General features: G+C 41.3%; 3 protein-coding genes across 7 annotated transcripts; 1 reads left to right on the forward strand and 2 right to left on the reverse strand.

Moving 5' to 3' along the window:
- Nucleotides 1-377: 377 nt before the first annotated feature.
- Nucleotides 378-17,481, forward strand: pter (phosphotriesterase related). Of its 5 annotated transcripts, none has more exons than XM_077614372.1 (6): nucleotides 378-492; nucleotides 1,324-1,556; nucleotides 6,090-6,541; nucleotides 7,646-7,911; nucleotides 8,735-8,875; nucleotides 10,245-11,010. In XM_077614372.1, the coding sequence occupies exons 3-6, from the start codon at nucleotides 6,104-6,106 to the stop codon at nucleotides 10,453-10,455; spliced, it is 1,056 nt and encodes a 351-aa protein (XP_077470498.1). In that variant the 5' UTR covers nucleotides 378-492; nucleotides 1,324-1,556; nucleotides 6,090-6,103; the 3' UTR covers nucleotides 10,456-11,010. The 5 variants fall into 5 exon arrangements, with proteins under 5 accessions (XP_077470498.1, XP_077470500.1, XP_077470499.1 ...); XM_077614374.1 differs by lacking the exon at nucleotides 378-492 and adding an exon at nucleotides 682-703; XM_077614373.1 differs by lacking the exons at nucleotides 378-492; nucleotides 1,324-1,556 and adding exons at nucleotides 5,170-5,241; nucleotides 17,386-17,481 and having other exon boundaries at nucleotides 10,245-10,482.
- LOC144085286 (uncharacterized) lies at nucleotides 951-3,404 on the reverse strand. The gene is made up of 5 exons (XM_077614378.1): nucleotides 3,267-3,404; nucleotides 2,089-2,161; nucleotides 1,901-2,017; nucleotides 1,468-1,546; nucleotides 951-1,408 (listed from the first exon to the last, which is right to left on the reverse strand). Exons 1-5 carry the CDS (start codon nucleotides 3,371-3,373, stop codon nucleotides 1,320-1,322), a joined length of 465 nt encoding a protein of 154 aa, XP_077470504.1. The 5' UTR covers nucleotides 3,374-3,404; the 3' UTR covers nucleotides 951-1,319.
- c1ql3b (complement component 1, q subcomponent-like 3b) lies at nucleotides 13,806-16,440 on the reverse strand. Its single transcript, XM_077614377.1, has 2 exons — nucleotides 15,541-16,440; nucleotides 13,806-14,004 (listed from the first exon to the last, which is right to left on the reverse strand). Exons 1-2 carry the CDS (start codon nucleotides 16,126-16,128, stop codon nucleotides 13,825-13,827), a joined length of 768 nt encoding a protein of 255 aa, XP_077470503.1. The 5' UTR covers nucleotides 16,129-16,440; the 3' UTR covers nucleotides 13,806-13,824.
- Nucleotides 17,482-18,100: the final 619 nt, after the last annotated feature.

The following is an 18,100-nucleotide window of genomic DNA, read 5'->3' on the forward strand; positions in this document are numbered from 1 at the left end:
CTTAATAAACCTTCACATCATATTGTTTGTGTAGTCGTGTCTTCCTGTGACATGCTTCACGGTGTCAAATGTGTCTATGCTTGATTTACGATAGACTTGTATCCAGTCATCCATTGGGATTGGCTCCAGCACCCCTTGAGCTTGATGAGTGGTGTTGAAAATGAATGAATGTTTATAAAAGTGGTCTAAACGAAAAAAAAGCAGCGAGAATTGACTAAATTTGGGTCACATAATACGGAAAATGAGGTTAAACGTGTCCGTTAGCAACATGTCAATGTTAAAGCAACACTAACTTTCAGTGATGTTAGCGACGCCAGTGGACAAAAGCGGTAGTGTCTTGGCTAATGGAAGACCTCATTTCCCATGAAGCCCTGCGCAAGTGACGTAAGGTCTTGCGACATTTGATTTTCCACCGGCTGTGCAAATGATGAGCGACGAGGGCATGTGTTGAATATGGCTAACAATATCATAATATACCGTCATAATTGGCAGGTATGGGTATAGTGGACCGCACGGTTGTATTTTTATTTCTTTGCGAAATCAAACGTTAACATTTAAACTTCTTGAACACTAGCTAACCAACCCTGAAATCATTTTCCAATGCATGTTACTACTGGAAGTACGATATACGTAGCGTTTTTTTTTTTTAAACCTCGGAAGCAGACAAATTCATTTTGCAGAACAGTGTATTCTATAGATAAATGTAAATTACTTTAAATGTATTAATTTTCAATTAATGCATTTGTTTAACTTGTTTATCAACTGTCATGCTATAACATACGATGCTATGCTATGCTATGCGACACAACGCAATGATACGCAATTATCCGACCTTAACATTCACAAATGTTTATTTTCCTGAACATATTTGCTCTCTATACTTGAATACAAACTTATAGAACAAATACAGTAATTGAATTGTGTGGTTTAAATAAACACTACAAACAAAATATGCAAGCATGAGTTTAATCATCACAAAATGAATGAATGCACAGTCACACTTGTTCAAATTGGCTTTTTTAATTCAAAATCATGTTCTGGGTATAAAACATTTCCTTGTGTAAGCTACAATTGTTATAAAAAATGAATGCAGCGATCACTTACCGCTAGCCCTCAAACTTTAAAAGTTTAGGACGCCTATTGACGTCATTGGCAGCCACTCAGTTAAACTGATAAGCAACTACTGCCATCTAGCGTAAGAGTATTTTAATGTCACGATGTGTTGTCTGCATGAGTGAGTGTATTTATCACTGCTTATAGTTGTACTATTTGTTTTTGTTATTAGCCCCCCAAAAAATGTTTTTAACATTTTATCTTCTTTAGGGTTTGCAGGCGGAAGTTCCAAATCCAAGGCAGAGCCACTCGTTGGTGAACTCGGTGAAGCCCGGAGCCTTGGTGAGTCCGCTTCCTGCTCAGAAAGGAAATGGCAGAAATGAGAAGAAAAAGAAACATTTTCCAAGATGTTACCTTGCATGACGTTGCGAAGATTGCAGTAGTTGGTGCCATTATCAAAGAGGCTGGACCAGAAGGCCGACGTGGACACGCCCTAAAATCAAGTAACAATTATTTTTTTTGCAGCACTGTATTTATTTGAGTATAACGCGCAAAATGTTGTACCAAAAAACTGAAGCAAAAATCGTTAAAAAGCGTTATATACGAATTTCGGGGAAACACTGCCCTCTGCTGGTGAAAAAGTCATAATAGTTTAATTCAGGCAAAACGGTTGATTGCTGCACTTTATAAAAATGATGTCTCACCATAAAATAGATTCAAATTTCTTCATGATTGTATTTTTATGAAGCAAAACAAAAGTTGACGGGTTTATTCACAAGAAGGAAATATTCAAACGTAATTTATTGATTTTATTTTTTATTTTTTTGCTGCGCGACTCGTGACTTACATCCACGCGGCATCCCATGCTCATACTGGCGGCCAAAATGGTGAAGTTGACGCTCTCCACTTGGCCCAGTGCGGACGTGTGGTTGGCCTGGATTAGCACTGGGGTCACTGGGCCCAGCTTGATGAAAAAAATGGCGGAAAACATGACCAAATATGATTCATTTAAGCCAAATATGAAGCCTTGCTTACCTTGTATGAGCCCATGGCTTTTATTTGGGTGACAATGGCGACGTTGGCCTGACTGCACGGCACGCCCAGGAGCCTGGAAGGATTTGATTTATTTTATTGACAATAATATGCAGTCTAAACTGTGTCCAAACTTTCTAAATAATCCTAAAGCAAGGGTGTTAAACTCCGGTTGGTTCGCGGGCCACATTAACGTCAACGCCATTTCATGTGGGCCGGACCATTTTAGATCTAATATCTAGATTTTTATTTTATTTTTTTAATTGGATTAAAAGAAGTGGATCAAAAGCCCTAAATAGTCATTTTTATAGATCTAAAGCGACGTTTATTTGAGCTTTTTTTTCGTATTAATGGAAAATGTCTTTTAATCTTGTTTTTTATTTCAAATGGAAACAAAATATATTTTTTAAGTGGAAAATGGAAAATATTTGTATATTTAATTTTAGATTTTACAAAATGCTTTTTGAACTAAAAACACAAAAGAAAAAAAAATAGATTGAAAATATTGCAATGATTGATTTTAAAAAGGGGAAAATCAGGAAATGTACATCTATAATCATTTGAATTTGATCCTAAAACAGAAAGTCGGCACTCATAATTTACTTTCTCGGGCCACACAAAATGATGCGGTGGGCCAGATTTGGCCCCCGGGCCGCCACTTTGACACCTGTGTCCCAAAGTGTAAGGATATTGTAATATATATTATTATTCTTGCATTTTAAATATAAAAAAACATACCCAGAATAAAACATGGACCTCATGCAAATAATTGTGATTAAAAAAACTTAATACCGCTTAACTGTAGTAATCCCTCGATTATCGCGCCTTCACTTATCGCGAATTCACTACTTTTCGATTTTTTCGCTATTAATTATTATTATTTATTTTTTTAAAGTTCATAACATCATTGCACCACTGAAGCAAACTTTTCAGAACAAAGAATGTCCATCAACCGCAAAACGTCGAGAAAATAACAACCAAAATGTCTCCCATTTAATTTTTTTAATTTAAATTTTATTCATATAAGACAAAATACTAAACTTCTAACATTTCCTACAATAACAGAGAGGCACTGCTTTCGTAACTAACTCCACCTAGTGTTAAATCTAAGAAATGCAACAGAATGTAGACTGAAATTAAGATGAATTTTAAGTAAAAATAACCAGGTTAAAAGGTCTTACCAGACGATCCTGCAGAAGGCGCGCGTTGGTTCTACGGGGGCGCCGTTTGTAAAAGCGCTCAATCCTAAAACCAGGATGAGAATACCCAACTTGATTTTAGCAGACATGATGAAAAAATGGCGGTTCTTGCTCGTTCTGCGGCGGTGGCGCTTTGTGTGGGAATGCCCGCGACGCACGTATTTAACGGGACAGCGGGATGTCATGTGGTGGCGTGCTAAAGGATTAGCATGACGCTTCGTGCCGCATATTTGGAGTTAGAACACACTCGTAAACATTCGCGTATTGCCTTTTTATCATTATTTTTTTGTTGTTGTTATCAAATGGTGAGTTGGGGGAGAATTGAATCGATTTTAATATTAATAAACAAATAGAATATAAATTAGGTTTTCAAAAATAACTTAAAAGTAAGGGGTTTAAATATAAATTGAATAGATTTGTAATTTGTAAAAACCATTTGGGATAAAATATGTGAAACAGATCTGTAAAATCCATTTATATTGAAATAAAATGGGACAGAAAGCCAATTATATAATAAATATATTTCCTTAAAATGTAGATAGAATAAAATGTTAATCAAATTAAAGAACATATTTTCCAATAAAATGAAGGCAAGAAAAGATTTTTTAAAAATATATATAAATACTAGTAGGCAAAATAGAAAGCACTTTTTTGCCAACAGAGGGCGGCAGAGTACAAATAATAGGATCTTTATAGAATGGGAGACTAAAAATTATGTAAATTATGTAGCCAAAAAAACTATATACCAATCGCAATTGCATGTTGTTTAGTTATTTTTATATTTAAAAAAATATGTACGTATTCACACACATCTATAAACATTCATTCATCTTTTATCCTTGTTAGAGTTGCTTATACACACACACACACACACACACACACACACACACACACACACACACACACACACACACACACACACACACACACACACACACACACACACACAGAGACACACATTTTAAAAAATGCAACCACTTTTTACTGTAATTAGTGTTTTATTTCCTGCAACTTATATACCACGATGTACATGAATACTGTAGATATGGAAATACTTAACTGGAGTATTTTGCAATATAGCAATTAGTGCTTCATATCTTTGCAGGAGTTTACAAAGGAAGGATTACAAAGGTTTATTCATCTTTCTCCCCGAGATTAGCCAGCAGCGATTTGTGTCTGAAACATTGCGGCTGGCCACACAGACCGATAAGTGGCACTCTGCTTTTTGTCGCTAATGAGGGACCCTTCAGCACGCTGTAGTCATACCAAATGAGTAACAAACTACTCATTTCACGTCAGAACTTGGACTAGAGTAGATTTTTCATTGGTCCACCGGGTGTACACAATTAAAGTCCAATATTTGATGTACGGCCAGAGTCAATAGGCGCGATGGTCACAGGGCGACCTTGTGATCTGTTACAATTGCTTTTGGAAAATAACTGAGCAGATGACCGGATGATAGGACGCCATGACTAATTTCACTTGGTCTTGTGTTCTGAACAGAAGGCCAAAAAACGTCTGACCGTGTCCATTCTAGCTATTTTTTTGCTCGTTCTTTTGCAGTCGCCGGCCCGGGACAACACTTAAATCTCATCAACACGTTCAGGATGTTTAAATATTTTGTCTAGCAGTGTTCAACCCTCCCCGGATTGGCCAAATTAATCGCTGTGATTGATGGGATGTTTGAGTCTTTCAAATGGATTGGACGTTGATTGCCGTTAATGAAGTTTAAGACTTGGACCTTGTTGACATTGAAAAAAAAAAACAAGAAATATAATTTGTTAGAGGAATTCGACAATTATAATGCAATAGAAGTCAATAATATAGAATTCAATGCAAAAAACGAGACGTTTTTTTTAAATCTCGTAAAATCTCGCGATGATTTCTCTGATTAAGCTATTTCCCAACCTGCTGTGGCCAAATAAGGGCGGAGTAAAACCCGAGTTGAAAACTTAAGGTCAGACGCTCTTCTCTTCTATTCTCCTTCACACATTAACATTTTTCATGCTTAAATCGATGATATTAAAGCCATATTTAATGATGCATACGTCCTTTTTACGCGAAATGAATCGATTTGGAGCGTGTGCAATCGCGACTTGTGCGAGAAGTCAAGCTAGCCACATTGCGGTCCTCATTGTCCTTTTTACGGCTATTCCGGCAAAGCGTCGTCGTTTCAAAATAAGAGGCCCCTTTTAAAAAGTTGACGACATGAAGTTCGCGGCCGCATTTTAGTGCTTAATATTCATAGTCTGAAGGTTTGCAATGTTCCCCGCGTTTTATTCAAGCTAGCTACTTCGGCTTCGTCATTGTCCCTTTTCCGGCAAAGCGTTGTCGTTTCAAAATCATTTTAAAAGTTGACGAAATAAAGTTAACAGCCGCGTTTTAGTCAAGCTAGTCACTTTGGAGTCGTCAATGTCCCTTTTCCTGCAAAGTGTTGTCGTTTCAAAATAATAAACCCTTTTTAAAAGTTGACGGAATGAAGTTCACAGCCGCGTTTTAGTCAAGGTCGCCAATCTTTGGCGTAGTCGATGTCCCTTTTAAAGCTATTTCGGCCAAGCGTCGTCGTTTCAAAATAAGAGGCCATTCTAAAACAAATGGACGAAGTTCACAAACGCGTTGTAGCGGTTAATATTCCGAGTCCAATAGTTTGCAAAGTTCAACCCCAGCGTTTTAGTAGTTAGCATTCCGAGTCCAAAGGTTTGCGCTCCGTCGAGCTCGTCTCTTCACCTGTCACTTATCTCCGGAGACGCCGTAACACGCTGTCAAACATTAAAACGCTTCTTGTTTTGCATTCTCTCCGTTCAGCTTGACGAGCCGTCATGAGCCAGCTGAGCGGGAAGGTCCAGAGCGTGCTGGGTCCGCTGGACCCGGACCTCCTGGGTCGCACCATGACCCACGAGCACCTGACCATGAGCTTCGAGTGCTGCTACGTCCCGCCGCCGTCGCCGCCGTGGAACCCCCAAACGGCCGAGGACCCTCTCCAGATGCGACACGGGCACTGGTTGAGGCAGAACCCGTACAGCTGCCACGAGAACCTGCTCCTGTGTCAGGAGACGGAGGCCGTGCGAGACGAGCTCCTGGCCTTCAGGAAGGCCGGCGGAGGCAGCGTGGTGGAGAACACCACCGTGGGCATCGACCGCGACCTGCCCACCTTGGTCAGGCTGGCCGAGGAGACCGGGGTCAACATCGTGGCGGGGGCCGGCTACTACGTGGACTGCACGCACTCGGACCAAACCAGGAAGATGAGTGTGGAGAAGGTGGGTGAACAAAATGCACAAATACACCTTGTGGTACATCTACTTGCCATTTTTTTTTTTGTAAGTAGAGGCGCATTTTGAATGTGGAAGCCTTAATCCGTTCCAAGGTTCCCCCCATACAACCCACTTTAAAACCTTTCAAAAATGATCAGAATCTATCAATTCAATCAAAAGATGTGAGAAAAACACAAAAAAAGAGAACATGTATAACATTCAAAAACACTTTCTAGTGTTATTGAAGGGCAAGAGCAGACGAACACAATTTAACAACTTCAAATTATGAATTTCAACGAATTTTCTGGAGAGCCATGGTGAAAAATACAAACTAAACTTTCTTTAAGCAAACTCACGAATCAATAATACGAAATATTGAGAGGAAAAAAATAATTGTGAAAATAAAATCCTAAAGCAAACTGTATAATTACCGTAATTTCCAGAATATAGAGCGCACCTGACTATAAACTGGACATCTGAAATTAATAATAATAATAAACTGAAGTTGTCTTAGTATGGAATATTGACATTTTATAGAAATATTTGATTGAAAAATATAATACCCAATTAAATCGAGAACACGAATAGTTGCCCAAATGCTAACATTCGAAACTAGCTTGGACAATTTAACAAAACAGGACTTTTAAAAGATGTTCCCTTACGGTTTTAAAAATTATCTCATGTTACTTGTTTAGGGCGGCCCGGTGGTTGAGTGGTTTAGCGCCTCGGGCTCACAGTGGGAGACCTGGGTTCAAATCCAGTGGTTGGGTGTCCCCCACCTTTGGCCCAAAGTCAGCTGGGATAGGCTCCAGCACCCCCGTGACCCTAGTGACAATAAAGCGGTTCAGAAAATGAGATGAGATGTCTATTTTTTTCACGCATTCTCCACCCTTGTTTGCAAAGTCTTTTATATATAAACTCTTCTGAATGCGTTTCATCGTTATGTTTTTGTTCCGCTCAAGTTATTCACGAGATGAGAAACACGCCACTTTGCATCGGTTCCGCCGACCGCGCCGTCTTCCGTTCGTGCGTAACCGCCTTCTTCCGGATTTTTGGTAGACAACGGGACGTGAATTTGGCGCCTGACTTTAGTTCCGCTTGGTTTGCCAGCTCACGGACATCATGGTGGCCGAGATCCTCCACGGCGCCGACGGCACGGACATCCGCTGCGGAGTGATCGGCGAGATCGGCACCGGTTGGCCCGTCACGGACAGCGAGCGAAAGGTCCTGCGGGCGGCGGCGCACGCGCAGACCCAGCTGGGCTGCCCCCTCATCATTCACCCCGGCCGCCACGCCGCCGCGCCGGCCGAGGTGGTCCGCGTCCTCCAGGAGGCGGGCGCGGACATCGGGAAGACGGTCATGTCCCACCTGGACAGGTGAGGCCAGTGCGCCGTACAAATGTGTTTATCTTTGTAATATAAAAAGTCACATCCGGGCAAGGTCAATTCTAAAATATTGCACATAGAGAGCAACTGGACCCTTGCGCGCCGCCATCTTGGATCAACGAGGTCTTTTAACTACTTGACTGCCATCTTTAGGCATTTCTTTGAAATTGCGTGGCAGTGGTTTATTGCACGCCACATTTTCATTGATTCATTCATTTTCGCCTATCCTCACAAGGTTCGCGGGGGTGTCGGAGCCTAACCCAGCTAACAGTGGGCACCGTGAAATGAGCACCATTTATCAGAGTATATATTTATATACTTTTTTTTAAAGTTCAGAGTTCTTTATGAACTCATCGGCCGCCATTGAGAAGCCATTTTGACCGAACCGATGGGATCGCGGATAGGAAATGGAGCAAAAAATGCAGTCGCGCATGCTAACCGTCGTGCAACTCTCAAAATTCTGGTTTCGAGGCAGCCGTGTCAAAAATATATACACATTTAATTTTGTACGTTCAGTATGAATGAGCTAGAATGTCAGGCAGAAGAACCCCGTGGGCCGGATCGGAGGCCCTCCAGCGGGCCACTTCCAGCCCGTGGGCCTCAGGTTTGACACCACTGGTTTTTAAGAAGTTCAGTTTATTGACGTTTGTTGAGTTAAGAATTTAGATGTTGTCCCTCTAAGGCTCAGTTACAGCTTTTACGATTCTGAATTTGAATTTACAGTTAAGACAAGTAAATCATTATGTGAAATCTGGCAACAATGGCTCTTATTGTTGCTTTTATATGTAATCTAATATATATATATTTTTTGCAGGACTATCTTCAATCACGCCGAACTGCTGGACTTTGCCGAGATGGGGAGTTACCTGGAATACGACCTGTTTGGAGTGGAGACGCTCAACTACGCCTTCAACATGGACGTGGACATGCCCAGTGACAGCCAAAGAATTAATAAGTCAGTCAAAAATTCCAATTATGACCATATATGGTGACGCTCAATTAAAACAGAGTATGACGTTCTTTAACCTCCCGTTTTTTAAACAGAACTAATCATAAACTAAATATTGCTTAAAAAGTGAATCATCATAGTTAAATATTTTTTGAAAGTAGCACTAAGAGTAGGAAAAAATGAATTGACTTTAAAAAAAAAAGCTTATTAAAATATGCCTGGCTCTTTGTTTTTTAGAGAAATATTTTTTCCTTTTTTTGAAAGGTTATTTTCATGAGTCATTCCTCTCAGAACCAATAATTTAATTCTCCAAATATTGTGCCTTCATCTAATTATTTTACCACTTCACTCATTTTTTCTCCCTAAACTTTTCCTCATAAATAAAAAAAAAAAAACACACACAGCATCCTTCTCACAAGATTGCAAAAAATGTCATTCAACCGCCTTTTTTTTCTTGATAAAAATACGCTACCACTTTCTTTTTCTTTCCTCAGAGGAAAACAATTTTTCCAAAACATCACTTTTTACCAACTCATATCTTAGAAGGCACACAACTAAATAACAAGACTAACCATATGTATACATGTGTATATATGTGTATGTATGTATATGTATGTGTGTATGTATGTATGTGTGTGTATGTATATATATATATATATATATACACATATACACACACACATATATACACATGTATACACATATACACACACATATACACATATACACACACACATATATATATACATACACACACATATATATACATACACACACATATACACACTTATACAAACATATACACACACATGCACATGTATACACATATACACACACACATATATATATATATATATATATATATATATATATATATATGTGTGTATATGTGTATATATATATATATATGTGTATGTGTATATATGTGTATATATGTGTATATGTATATATGTATATGTATATATATGTGTATATATGTATGTGTATGTATATATATACGTGTATATGTGTATATATGTGTATATATGTATGTATATATATATATATATGTATGTATATATATATATTCTTTTTTTTTTCCAGCAACACACTTATGTATGTATTTATTAATTAAATTATTTATTACCTATTTATTTATGTCTAAAATGTCTTTCCCTGTGTTTGTATTCTTACCCATTTGCTGCTGTGACAATGAAATTTCCCGAATACGGGATGAATAAAGTAATCTAATCTAATCTAAACTAACTCTGGCAAAAGACGTTTATGAAAATAAAGGCCCGACCATATTGATTTTAAACGACATCCGATCCGGGAGTCCATTATTTTTCCATTCTTTGTTTTTCCTTTCTTCTCATAAACCTTTCTTGTTTTTCAGCTTGGCCTTCTTGCTGAAAGAAGGCTACGAGGACAAATTGCTGATGGCGCACGACATCCACACCAAAGACCGCCTGTGCAAGTACGGCGGTCACGGCTACTCGCACATCCTGCGCAACATCGTCCCCAAGATGCTGAGCCGCGGCGTCTCGCAGATGCAAGTGGACAAAATCCTGGTGGACAACCCCAAACGCTGGCTCACCTTCAAATGAAGCACGACAAACAAAAAGGCAGGCCAGGCAGGTGTTTTTTTTTAATTTCTTTAATGAAGTCGTAACGACTCTAACGAGCCAAACGGTAACAAATTAATTTGCGCCTCCGATCAATCACCCGGTGCAGTTTTTTTTTCCCCCCCTCGCGCTAATGATGATTGCGATTAAATTTGTCACCGTGCTGGTTATTTACACTTAGGTCGCCACGGCGATTTATATTCGAGACCGGGGGTGTGTAAAGGTCTTTTTTATTGGCCCCTTGCAAATGATGAAATGATAATTGAATATGGCCCCCACGAAAAGGTTGAGTTAACCTACGTTCACAAAGTTACAGGACTTCATTTCTTTCATACAGTTAAAAAAATTATGGATCCTTGAGTCTTGAAAGAATCCCGTCAAAAAGAAACTATCATTGTCCTGATATCCAGTGTAAAAATGGATGTATATTGAAGGATATTGATGAAAATATCATTGAATATGGCCTTCACAAGAAGCTTGAGTTTGCCTAAGGTTAATGAAGTATTTTATTTCGTACAATTAAAATAGTTATGGGTCTTTGTGAGTCTTTATAGAATTTAATCATGACATCCAGTGTGTAAAATGGATATAAATTGAATGATAATAATGAAAATATATTGATTACAATTGAAGATGGCCCTCACAAGAAGCTTAATTTGGCCCACATTCACAAGGTTACATGACGTATATTCTTTCGTACAATTAATTTTGAGTTTTGATAAAATCCCGTCAAAAATAAATTGTCATTTTTCCTATATCCAGTGTTTAAAAATGGATATGAATCGAATGAAAACGATGAAAATATATTGATATAATTGAAGATGGCCCCCACAAGAAGCTTGAATTGGCCTACATTCACAAGGTCACATGACGTAAATTCTTTCGTACAATTAATTTTGAGTCTGGATAAAATCCCGTCAAAAATAAACTGTCATTTTTCCTATATCCAGTGTTTAAAAATGGATATGAATCGAATGATAATGATGAAAATGTATTGATATAATTAAAGATGGCCCCCACAAGAAGCTTGAATTGGCCTACATTCACAAGGTCACGTAAGGTGACGTAAATTCTTTCGTACAATTAATTTTGAGTCTTGATGAAATCCCGTCAAAAAAACATAATTTTCTTGATATCCAGTGTTTAAAAAATGGATATGAATCGAATAATAGTGAGAATTTTAGTGGCACTTTTGTCATAGTTTTTCTGATCATGCGACAGTTTTTTTCCCACCGCTTACAGCTTTAAGAAGGGCGCTCTTTACTTCCAGAATTGTATGGTTTATGTGAAATTGAACTTGCGTATAAATGTGAAATTACTTAATAAAAATCCTAATTATGAATGTGAAATTACTTAATAAAAATCCAAATTATATTAAGTAAAAAAAATGTTAATAAATATAACCTTCCCAGCATACAATTAAAACTATTAAACATTTGCAATCAAGTAATACTCAGACACATATTCAATATTCTTTTTTTCTTCTGAAAATGCAGAGCACGAGTGATAGCGATCAATTAATTGATCAAATTATTGATTTGGATTAACAACGGCATCTACAATGTTATTTTTTTTGGTTTCTGATCAAAAAAGCCCTCCAAAAAAGCAATTTTGAATTCCAAACAATGCGCTAACTAGCTTAAAAAGTAAAAGGGCTCAATTTGGATGCCATTGACGGCTTTACACGTCCAATTTAAACGGCGGGCCTCGCACGGATTGGACGCCGACGGCTCCGCGTACGAACGCCCGCTATTGCGTTTAGTTGGCGCTCATCAGTATGCCTCGTGGCGACGGCGGCGGGCGAGTCGGCCCCCTCGCCGCCAACGCGTCTAACGGCACGATCGGGATGAAGGACGCGCTCTCCTCTCTGGTCCGGGAACAGGTGGCTTCGCGGGGTGACTTCGCGCTGTGATCAATGGCCGCCGCGGTCGGGGCCAAACTTTTGATGAATCTTGAGGGAGGATTCTAACTTTAAATTATATATGATAGGAATATCTGGGCCGCGGGGAGGTCGGCGGCGGGGTGAAAAAAACAGCGCGTTGGAAGGGAGGTCAAGGACCGGTCGCTGTCACGCGGGCTGACCGACCGCTTGACCGCCGCGCCGTCGTTTTGGAGCGGGAGAATCGTGCGTCGGTCCAAGTTTTTTTACAAATCAGACTAGATTGACGTGGAAAATTGTTTAATTTTGTTTCGTCTTGATTTGTTGTTTTTAAATCGCTGGCTGCAATTGACGGCAGGAGACGTCCAATCCGTTTTGGCGAGGAAGAATCGAACCCGACGAGTTGGAAAAAAAAAACAAAAAAAGAATATCAATATTTTATTCTCATAATCGGGCCTTTGCTGATATTGATCAAAAGCGGGAGAAAATATTTATTTGCTCCGATTTGCCAAATCATAATGAGACAGCACATCTGAGCACAAAAATCATTGTGACATTAGCGGCTAGCTTAAATAGGAGTTTAGGGCTAGCAGCAATAATAAAGTCCAAATAATACTTCCAAAATATATACACTTTTTAAACATATAAAAAAATCTAGGGTTTTTCATTTGTTTCAACATGTAGTCTGGTTTTGACTCCGCCAACAAACAAATGCCATTCAAGCTCCATCTAGTGTTAAAGCCGAGAAGTGCATTGTAGGCTGAATTTAAGCTTCTTGTGCGGCCCATTTTCAATATTTTCATAATTTCTTGCAATTTGGACACCCCTGTAAACCGGTTTTGACCCCTCAGTAAACAGACAGGTGCCGTTGAAGTGACCAACTCCATTTAGTATTAAATGTAAGCTGAATTTAAGCTTCTTGTGCGGGCCATTTTCATAATTTCCTGCAATTTGGACACCCCCGTAAACCGGCTTTGACCCCTTAGTGAACAGACAGGCGCTCTTGAAGTGACCATCTAGTGTTAAAGCCGAGAAGTGCAACGTAGGTTGAACTTTAGCTTCTCGTGCGGGCCATATTCAATATTTTCATCATTTCCTTCAATTTGGACACCCCTGCATCCGAGCAATTGAACTGTAGCGAAAATGAAAATAGAAGTTGCGTTAACGGCATGCCAAGTGCGTGATTAATGAGGTCGGAGACACGGACGGCGCTTTTTATATCATACGACGGCTACATTGCGACGCGGGGGAGCTTCACACGTCATCCAGTTTGACACCAACGAGACTACATGTCAACAACGACGTTACAATCTCCCCTCTGGCGCGGGCGGAGATGGTCGGCGACGATGGGAAGCTCTGGCTCTACTAATCCGACGAGTGACGGGGGCGTGCGTGGGGTAAAGCGGGCGAGGGCGAGCCGTGGTCGCCTTTTTTGTGTTTTTTTTTTTTTCGGTTTTGTTTTGTCCTTTTTTTTAGTCGGCGTACAGCATGAAGCCCGAGAAGGTGCTGTACTTGTTGTTGTTGCCGCCGTGCGCCTTGCCGCCGTCCAACTTGATGTAGATCTCGTCGCCGGCCTCCAGGTGCAAGACCGCGCTGTTGCTGGCGTAGTCGTAGTTCTGGTCGGCGTCCTGCGCGATGGCGCTGGCTCGAACCTGGCGGAAGGGGGCGGGGCAAAAGGGGAAAGTCATCGGGCGCCAGTACGCGGAAATTCGTGTAAAACCAGGAGGACTGTTAAGCATTCGGTTTCGGAGCCGTCGGCGACCATAGGCGTCCAATCCCTTTGGACGGGGAGAGCCGGCTGACAATTGTCGCCGCCAGGTTCTCGCGGTCCATTTGGATTGGACGTCTGCGAGTGTAAGGTCCGGATTTATGTCGTCGCCGAAGTCGAAAAGGAACACAAAATACTGGAAATTATTCATGCTAAAAAGTTAATATCATGCATGATAAAGTTATGTTTTTATCTGGACGGTGGCGTATAAATGTTTGGAATTTAGGATGGGCAAAATATTGCAAAATGTGTTTTAATAATATTTGAAGAGCAGTTTTATCATTGTTAGGTGACTTTTTGTGTATGATTGCAATCTATATTCTTTTCGTTTTGTCAAATTTACTTGTCTCGAAATATACCTTTGCTTATATTTTGGATCATATTATTACAAATCAGGGATGTCCAGATGGTGGAAAACGTACAGTGTATAGCCATCTTTTTTTTGCAATTTACCCATGGGTTCTAATTCATAATTTATAGAAAAAAAAATGAATGCAGCATGATGAATTGAGCTCTCTTGACTGTGATTCAAAGTTTGTTTCACTCATGAAAATATAAATATATAGTTTATCACTGTATACGTACGTAATTTTTGCAATATAGCTTAGGTTTATTTCCATTACTTTTCAAAGCCATTGACAGTTACGGATTATATTAGATTAGATTAGATAATTGTATTCATGTTTATTAATGCCACGTCTGTTTCAATTGTAAAACCTGGCATTGAGTAATCATATTTGACGGCGATAGACGTCCAACCCAATTTGACAGGAGGGCTGGCAGCAATGGAGCGAACAGTCAAACTGGCAGCATTTGAATTCATACTTTAAAATACATATTTTTTTACTTAGTGAGACTTTCAAGCATCAAATTTGATGACGGACACCTCAACATATATTAATTTCATTCATTTTCTGAACCCCTTATCCCCACAAGGGTTGAAGGGGGGTGCTGGAGCCTATCCCTGCTGACTTCAAGCACCCTAAATTTGTAGCCAGACAATTGCAGACATTTAATATCCATTTAGGGGGGAAAAACAGTACCAAATATGTACCAAAACATGATACAGAACTACGTTTGATTGAGTATAGTTGCATGTTTGATCGGTTAAATTAATTATGTGTAGTTTGCAGGTTCTCCCTGGGCCTGCGTGGGTTTTCTCCGGGGACTCCGGTTTCCTCCCACATTTCAAAAACCTGAATGGTAGGCTGATTGGACGCTCTAAATTGCCCCTAGGTATGAGTGTGAGTGTGAAGGATTGTTTGTCTCCCCGTGCCCTGCGATTGGCCGGCCACCGATTCAGGGTCAGCTGGGATAGGCTCCAGTACCCCCCCTGCGAGCCTAGTGAGGATAAAGCGGTTCAGAAAATGAGATGAGATGAGTTTTAGGAATAAAGGCGTGTAAAAGTCGAGGAGTCTACCTGGTTGTTCTTGCAGAGGTCTGCCCACATGCTGGTTCCGTCACCCCCTCGCATGAGCACGTGGTAGGCGAAGTAGTAAATCCCGGGGATGGAGCAGGTGAACTTGCCAGTGGCCGGGTCGTAGTGGTTGCCCAGGTTGGTCACCACGTCGTCGAACTTCAGCACCTCGTAGCCCTCGTGCTGCTTCTTCAGTCCCGCGTAGAAGGCGATCTTGGGCACCGTGTTGTAGGTGGCCGCGCTGATGGCCCCCTCGGGCGGACCCGCCGAGCCGGGGGCCCCGCGCTCCCCCCGCGGGCCGGGGGGTCCCGGCGGCCCGGGGTCGCCCGCCGGTCCCCGGGGGCCCGTCCTCCCCGCGCGCCCGGGTTCCCCCGGCGGACCCTGGACGAAAGTGGGCAGCGACTGCGCCGGGCGCTCGTCCTTGGTTGGCTCCGTGGCGGCGGGGGCGGTCCCGTGGGGGTCGCACACCATCTGGCAGGCGCCCAGCATCTCGTAGCGGGCCGGGGATGGGCCGGCCGAGTTGACCACGGCCGGGATGAGCACCACCAGGACCAGGACCAGCGCCACCCCGCACACCCCGGTGGCGATCATGTGCGCCCGGCGGAGTGGCGGAGTCCTGCGAGGGGGGTGCTGGTGGTCTTCCAGCCTGCCGGCGAGCGCTGTCTGAGCCCGGGGGAGAAACGGCTTGGGAAAGTTTGGCGCACGCAGAGGGAGCGTCCGCCGCCGCACCTTTTTACGCGCTCCCGCGGCATCCGGACCAATGGCGCATCTCCTCCCCCACCTCGATATTAATAACAACAACAACAACAACAACAAGTGGGAGGAAGACTAGCAATGCGAAAGGGTTCGATCCACTCAACACGCGTTACGCGGTGCTCGTTCCCGTCCACTGCCACTGCGCGCAGGATGAGAATTCAAATGCGAGTGGAGTGGGGATGGGAGGGGGAGGAGTGGGCGGAGCTGGAGGAGGGGGGGGGGCGGAGTTTGATGGATGGTCGACGTCAATGGATGCACGGTTTTCTTTAATCGCGCGGTGGGAAGTCGACAACAACAGTGAAAACATCACCAAGCGTGATTAGACTAGCCAAAAATAACAGGAAATTTGAGCCATTTTTTTTTTTACCTTGAAGCATTTTAGAATCCTTCTCTAAAAGGTATTCAAAAATAAAACATCAAGACTCATGGAAATCGATCATTGGACTGAAATTGTACCCCCCAAAAAATTAAAAAAATAATGTAACGTTGGCGTCTCGTGCGCCCCCCCCAAAAGATTGCACCATAGGCGCTCGCCCACATTTCCTATAGCAAAAAGTGGCCCTGCTCTGCTGAGTCAATATGTGCCTTAAAATTTTAAATCAGATTTGTTTTATGAAAAAAAAAAAGATTATCAAGACCTTTCAAATTGTACCGGAGAAATAATTAATCAAGGATTAAATGTATTTTTAGTGTCAACTTTTGTCTAGCCTTGGCCTTTGACCCTAAAAAGTGTACAAATGGATTGGACGTCTATTGTCGTCTTTGTTTTTTTGGTTTTTTTAAGCATGACAATTAAAGTGAATGCTGGAATTTGATTTTTTTGTCAGAATAAACTTGACTGAAACACACCAAAAATATGTGAAAATGTCAACCCTTCTTTTACTTGTAATTTGAGTTTGAATTGAAAACTTTATTCGTCACTTCTGTGACATTCACATCTGATTATTTGATGACTTCCACCTGTGTTGTCGACGTTCCTTTTGTGTTAACCAATCAGCTTCCCTCTGGTGTCTTGACCAGGCATTTGTTGTTTTGTCTCAACTCTTTTTGATTTAGTTCTCTGATTCTTGCAACTTTTTTGGCCTTGTTCAGACTGGAAGTCCCAAATTTGGAGCCCATCCAGATTGAAATTGAGGATTTTCCAATACGAGACTTTTTGACTTCTGATACAGTTCAACTTTTCTCAAGGTATGTTTTACGAATGCATTCATATTTACTGCTTACGTTCCGCTTATTTCAACGAATGTGGTCATTTATTCATTCATTTTCTGAACCGCTTATACTCCCTCATAAGGTTTGCGCGGGGTGCTGGAGCCTATACTAGCTAACTACTAGCCAATCGCAAGCCGCAGCGCGACAACCAATCATAGCTAAAGGTAATTTAGAGTGTTCAACCAGCTAGCCTAGCATGCATGTTTTAGGAATAGTACCCAGAGAAAACTCACACAAGCCCGGGGAAAACATACAAACCCCCTCCCCACAGCGAGAACCGACCTGGCATCGAACCCTTGACTCACTAACCACTATTTTCTATCATATTTTTTATATATCAATCATATTTATTTAGCGCCAAAATACGTAAACACAACATTTGTGCTTATAGGACCAGTGTTAAAGTAAAATCAGTCATAGATAAGAATAATTTAGTATCCAATTAGCCTAGCATCCATGTTTTTGGCATGTGGGAGGAAACTGGAATACCCGGAAAAAACCCATGCCATCCCGGGGAGAACACGCAAACTTCACACAGCCATGACCGACCTGGGATCGAACCCACGGCCCCACAACTGCGCGGGCGACATGGAAA

This window comes from Stigmatopora argus, chromosome 12, assembly GCF_051989625.1.
Source record: "Stigmatopora argus isolate UIUO_Sarg chromosome 12, RoL_Sarg_1.0, whole genome shotgun sequence".
NCBI lineage: Eukaryota > Metazoa > Chordata > Actinopteri > Syngnathiformes > Syngnathidae > Stigmatopora > Stigmatopora argus.

Coding starts and splice junctions, on each gene's coding strand:
- pter (XM_077614372.1), top strand. CDS start 6,104: ATGAGCCAGCTGAGCGGGAAGGTCCAGAGCGTGCTGGGTCCGCTGGAC. Junction 7,912..8,734: donor GTCATGTCCCACCTGGACAG/GTGAGGCCAGTG, acceptor TATTTTTTGCAG/GACTATCTTCAATCACGCCG. Junction 8,876..10,244: donor GACAGCCAAAGAATTAATAA/GTCAGTCAAAAA, acceptor CTTGTTTTTCAG/CTTGGCCTTCTTGCTGAAAG.
- LOC144085286 (XM_077614378.1), bottom strand. CDS start 3,373: ATGTCTGCTAAAATCAAGTTGGGTATTCTCATCCTGGTTTTAGGATTG. Junction 2,018..2,088: donor AAGCCATGGGCTCATACAAG/GTAAGCAAGGCT, acceptor TTTTTCATCAAG/CTGGGCCCAGTGACCCCAGT. Junction 1,547..1,900: donor GCATGGGATGCCGCGTGGAT/GTAAGTCACGAG, acceptor ACTTGATTTTAG/GGCGTGTCCACGTCGGCCTT.
- c1ql3b (XM_077614377.1), bottom strand. CDS start 16,128: ATGATCGCCACCGGGGTGTGCGGGGTGGCGCTGGTCCTGGTCCTGGTG. Junction 14,005..15,540: donor ACCTCTGCAAGAACAACCAG/GTAGACTCCTCG, acceptor CCCTTCCGCCAG/GTTCGAGCCAGCGCCATCGC.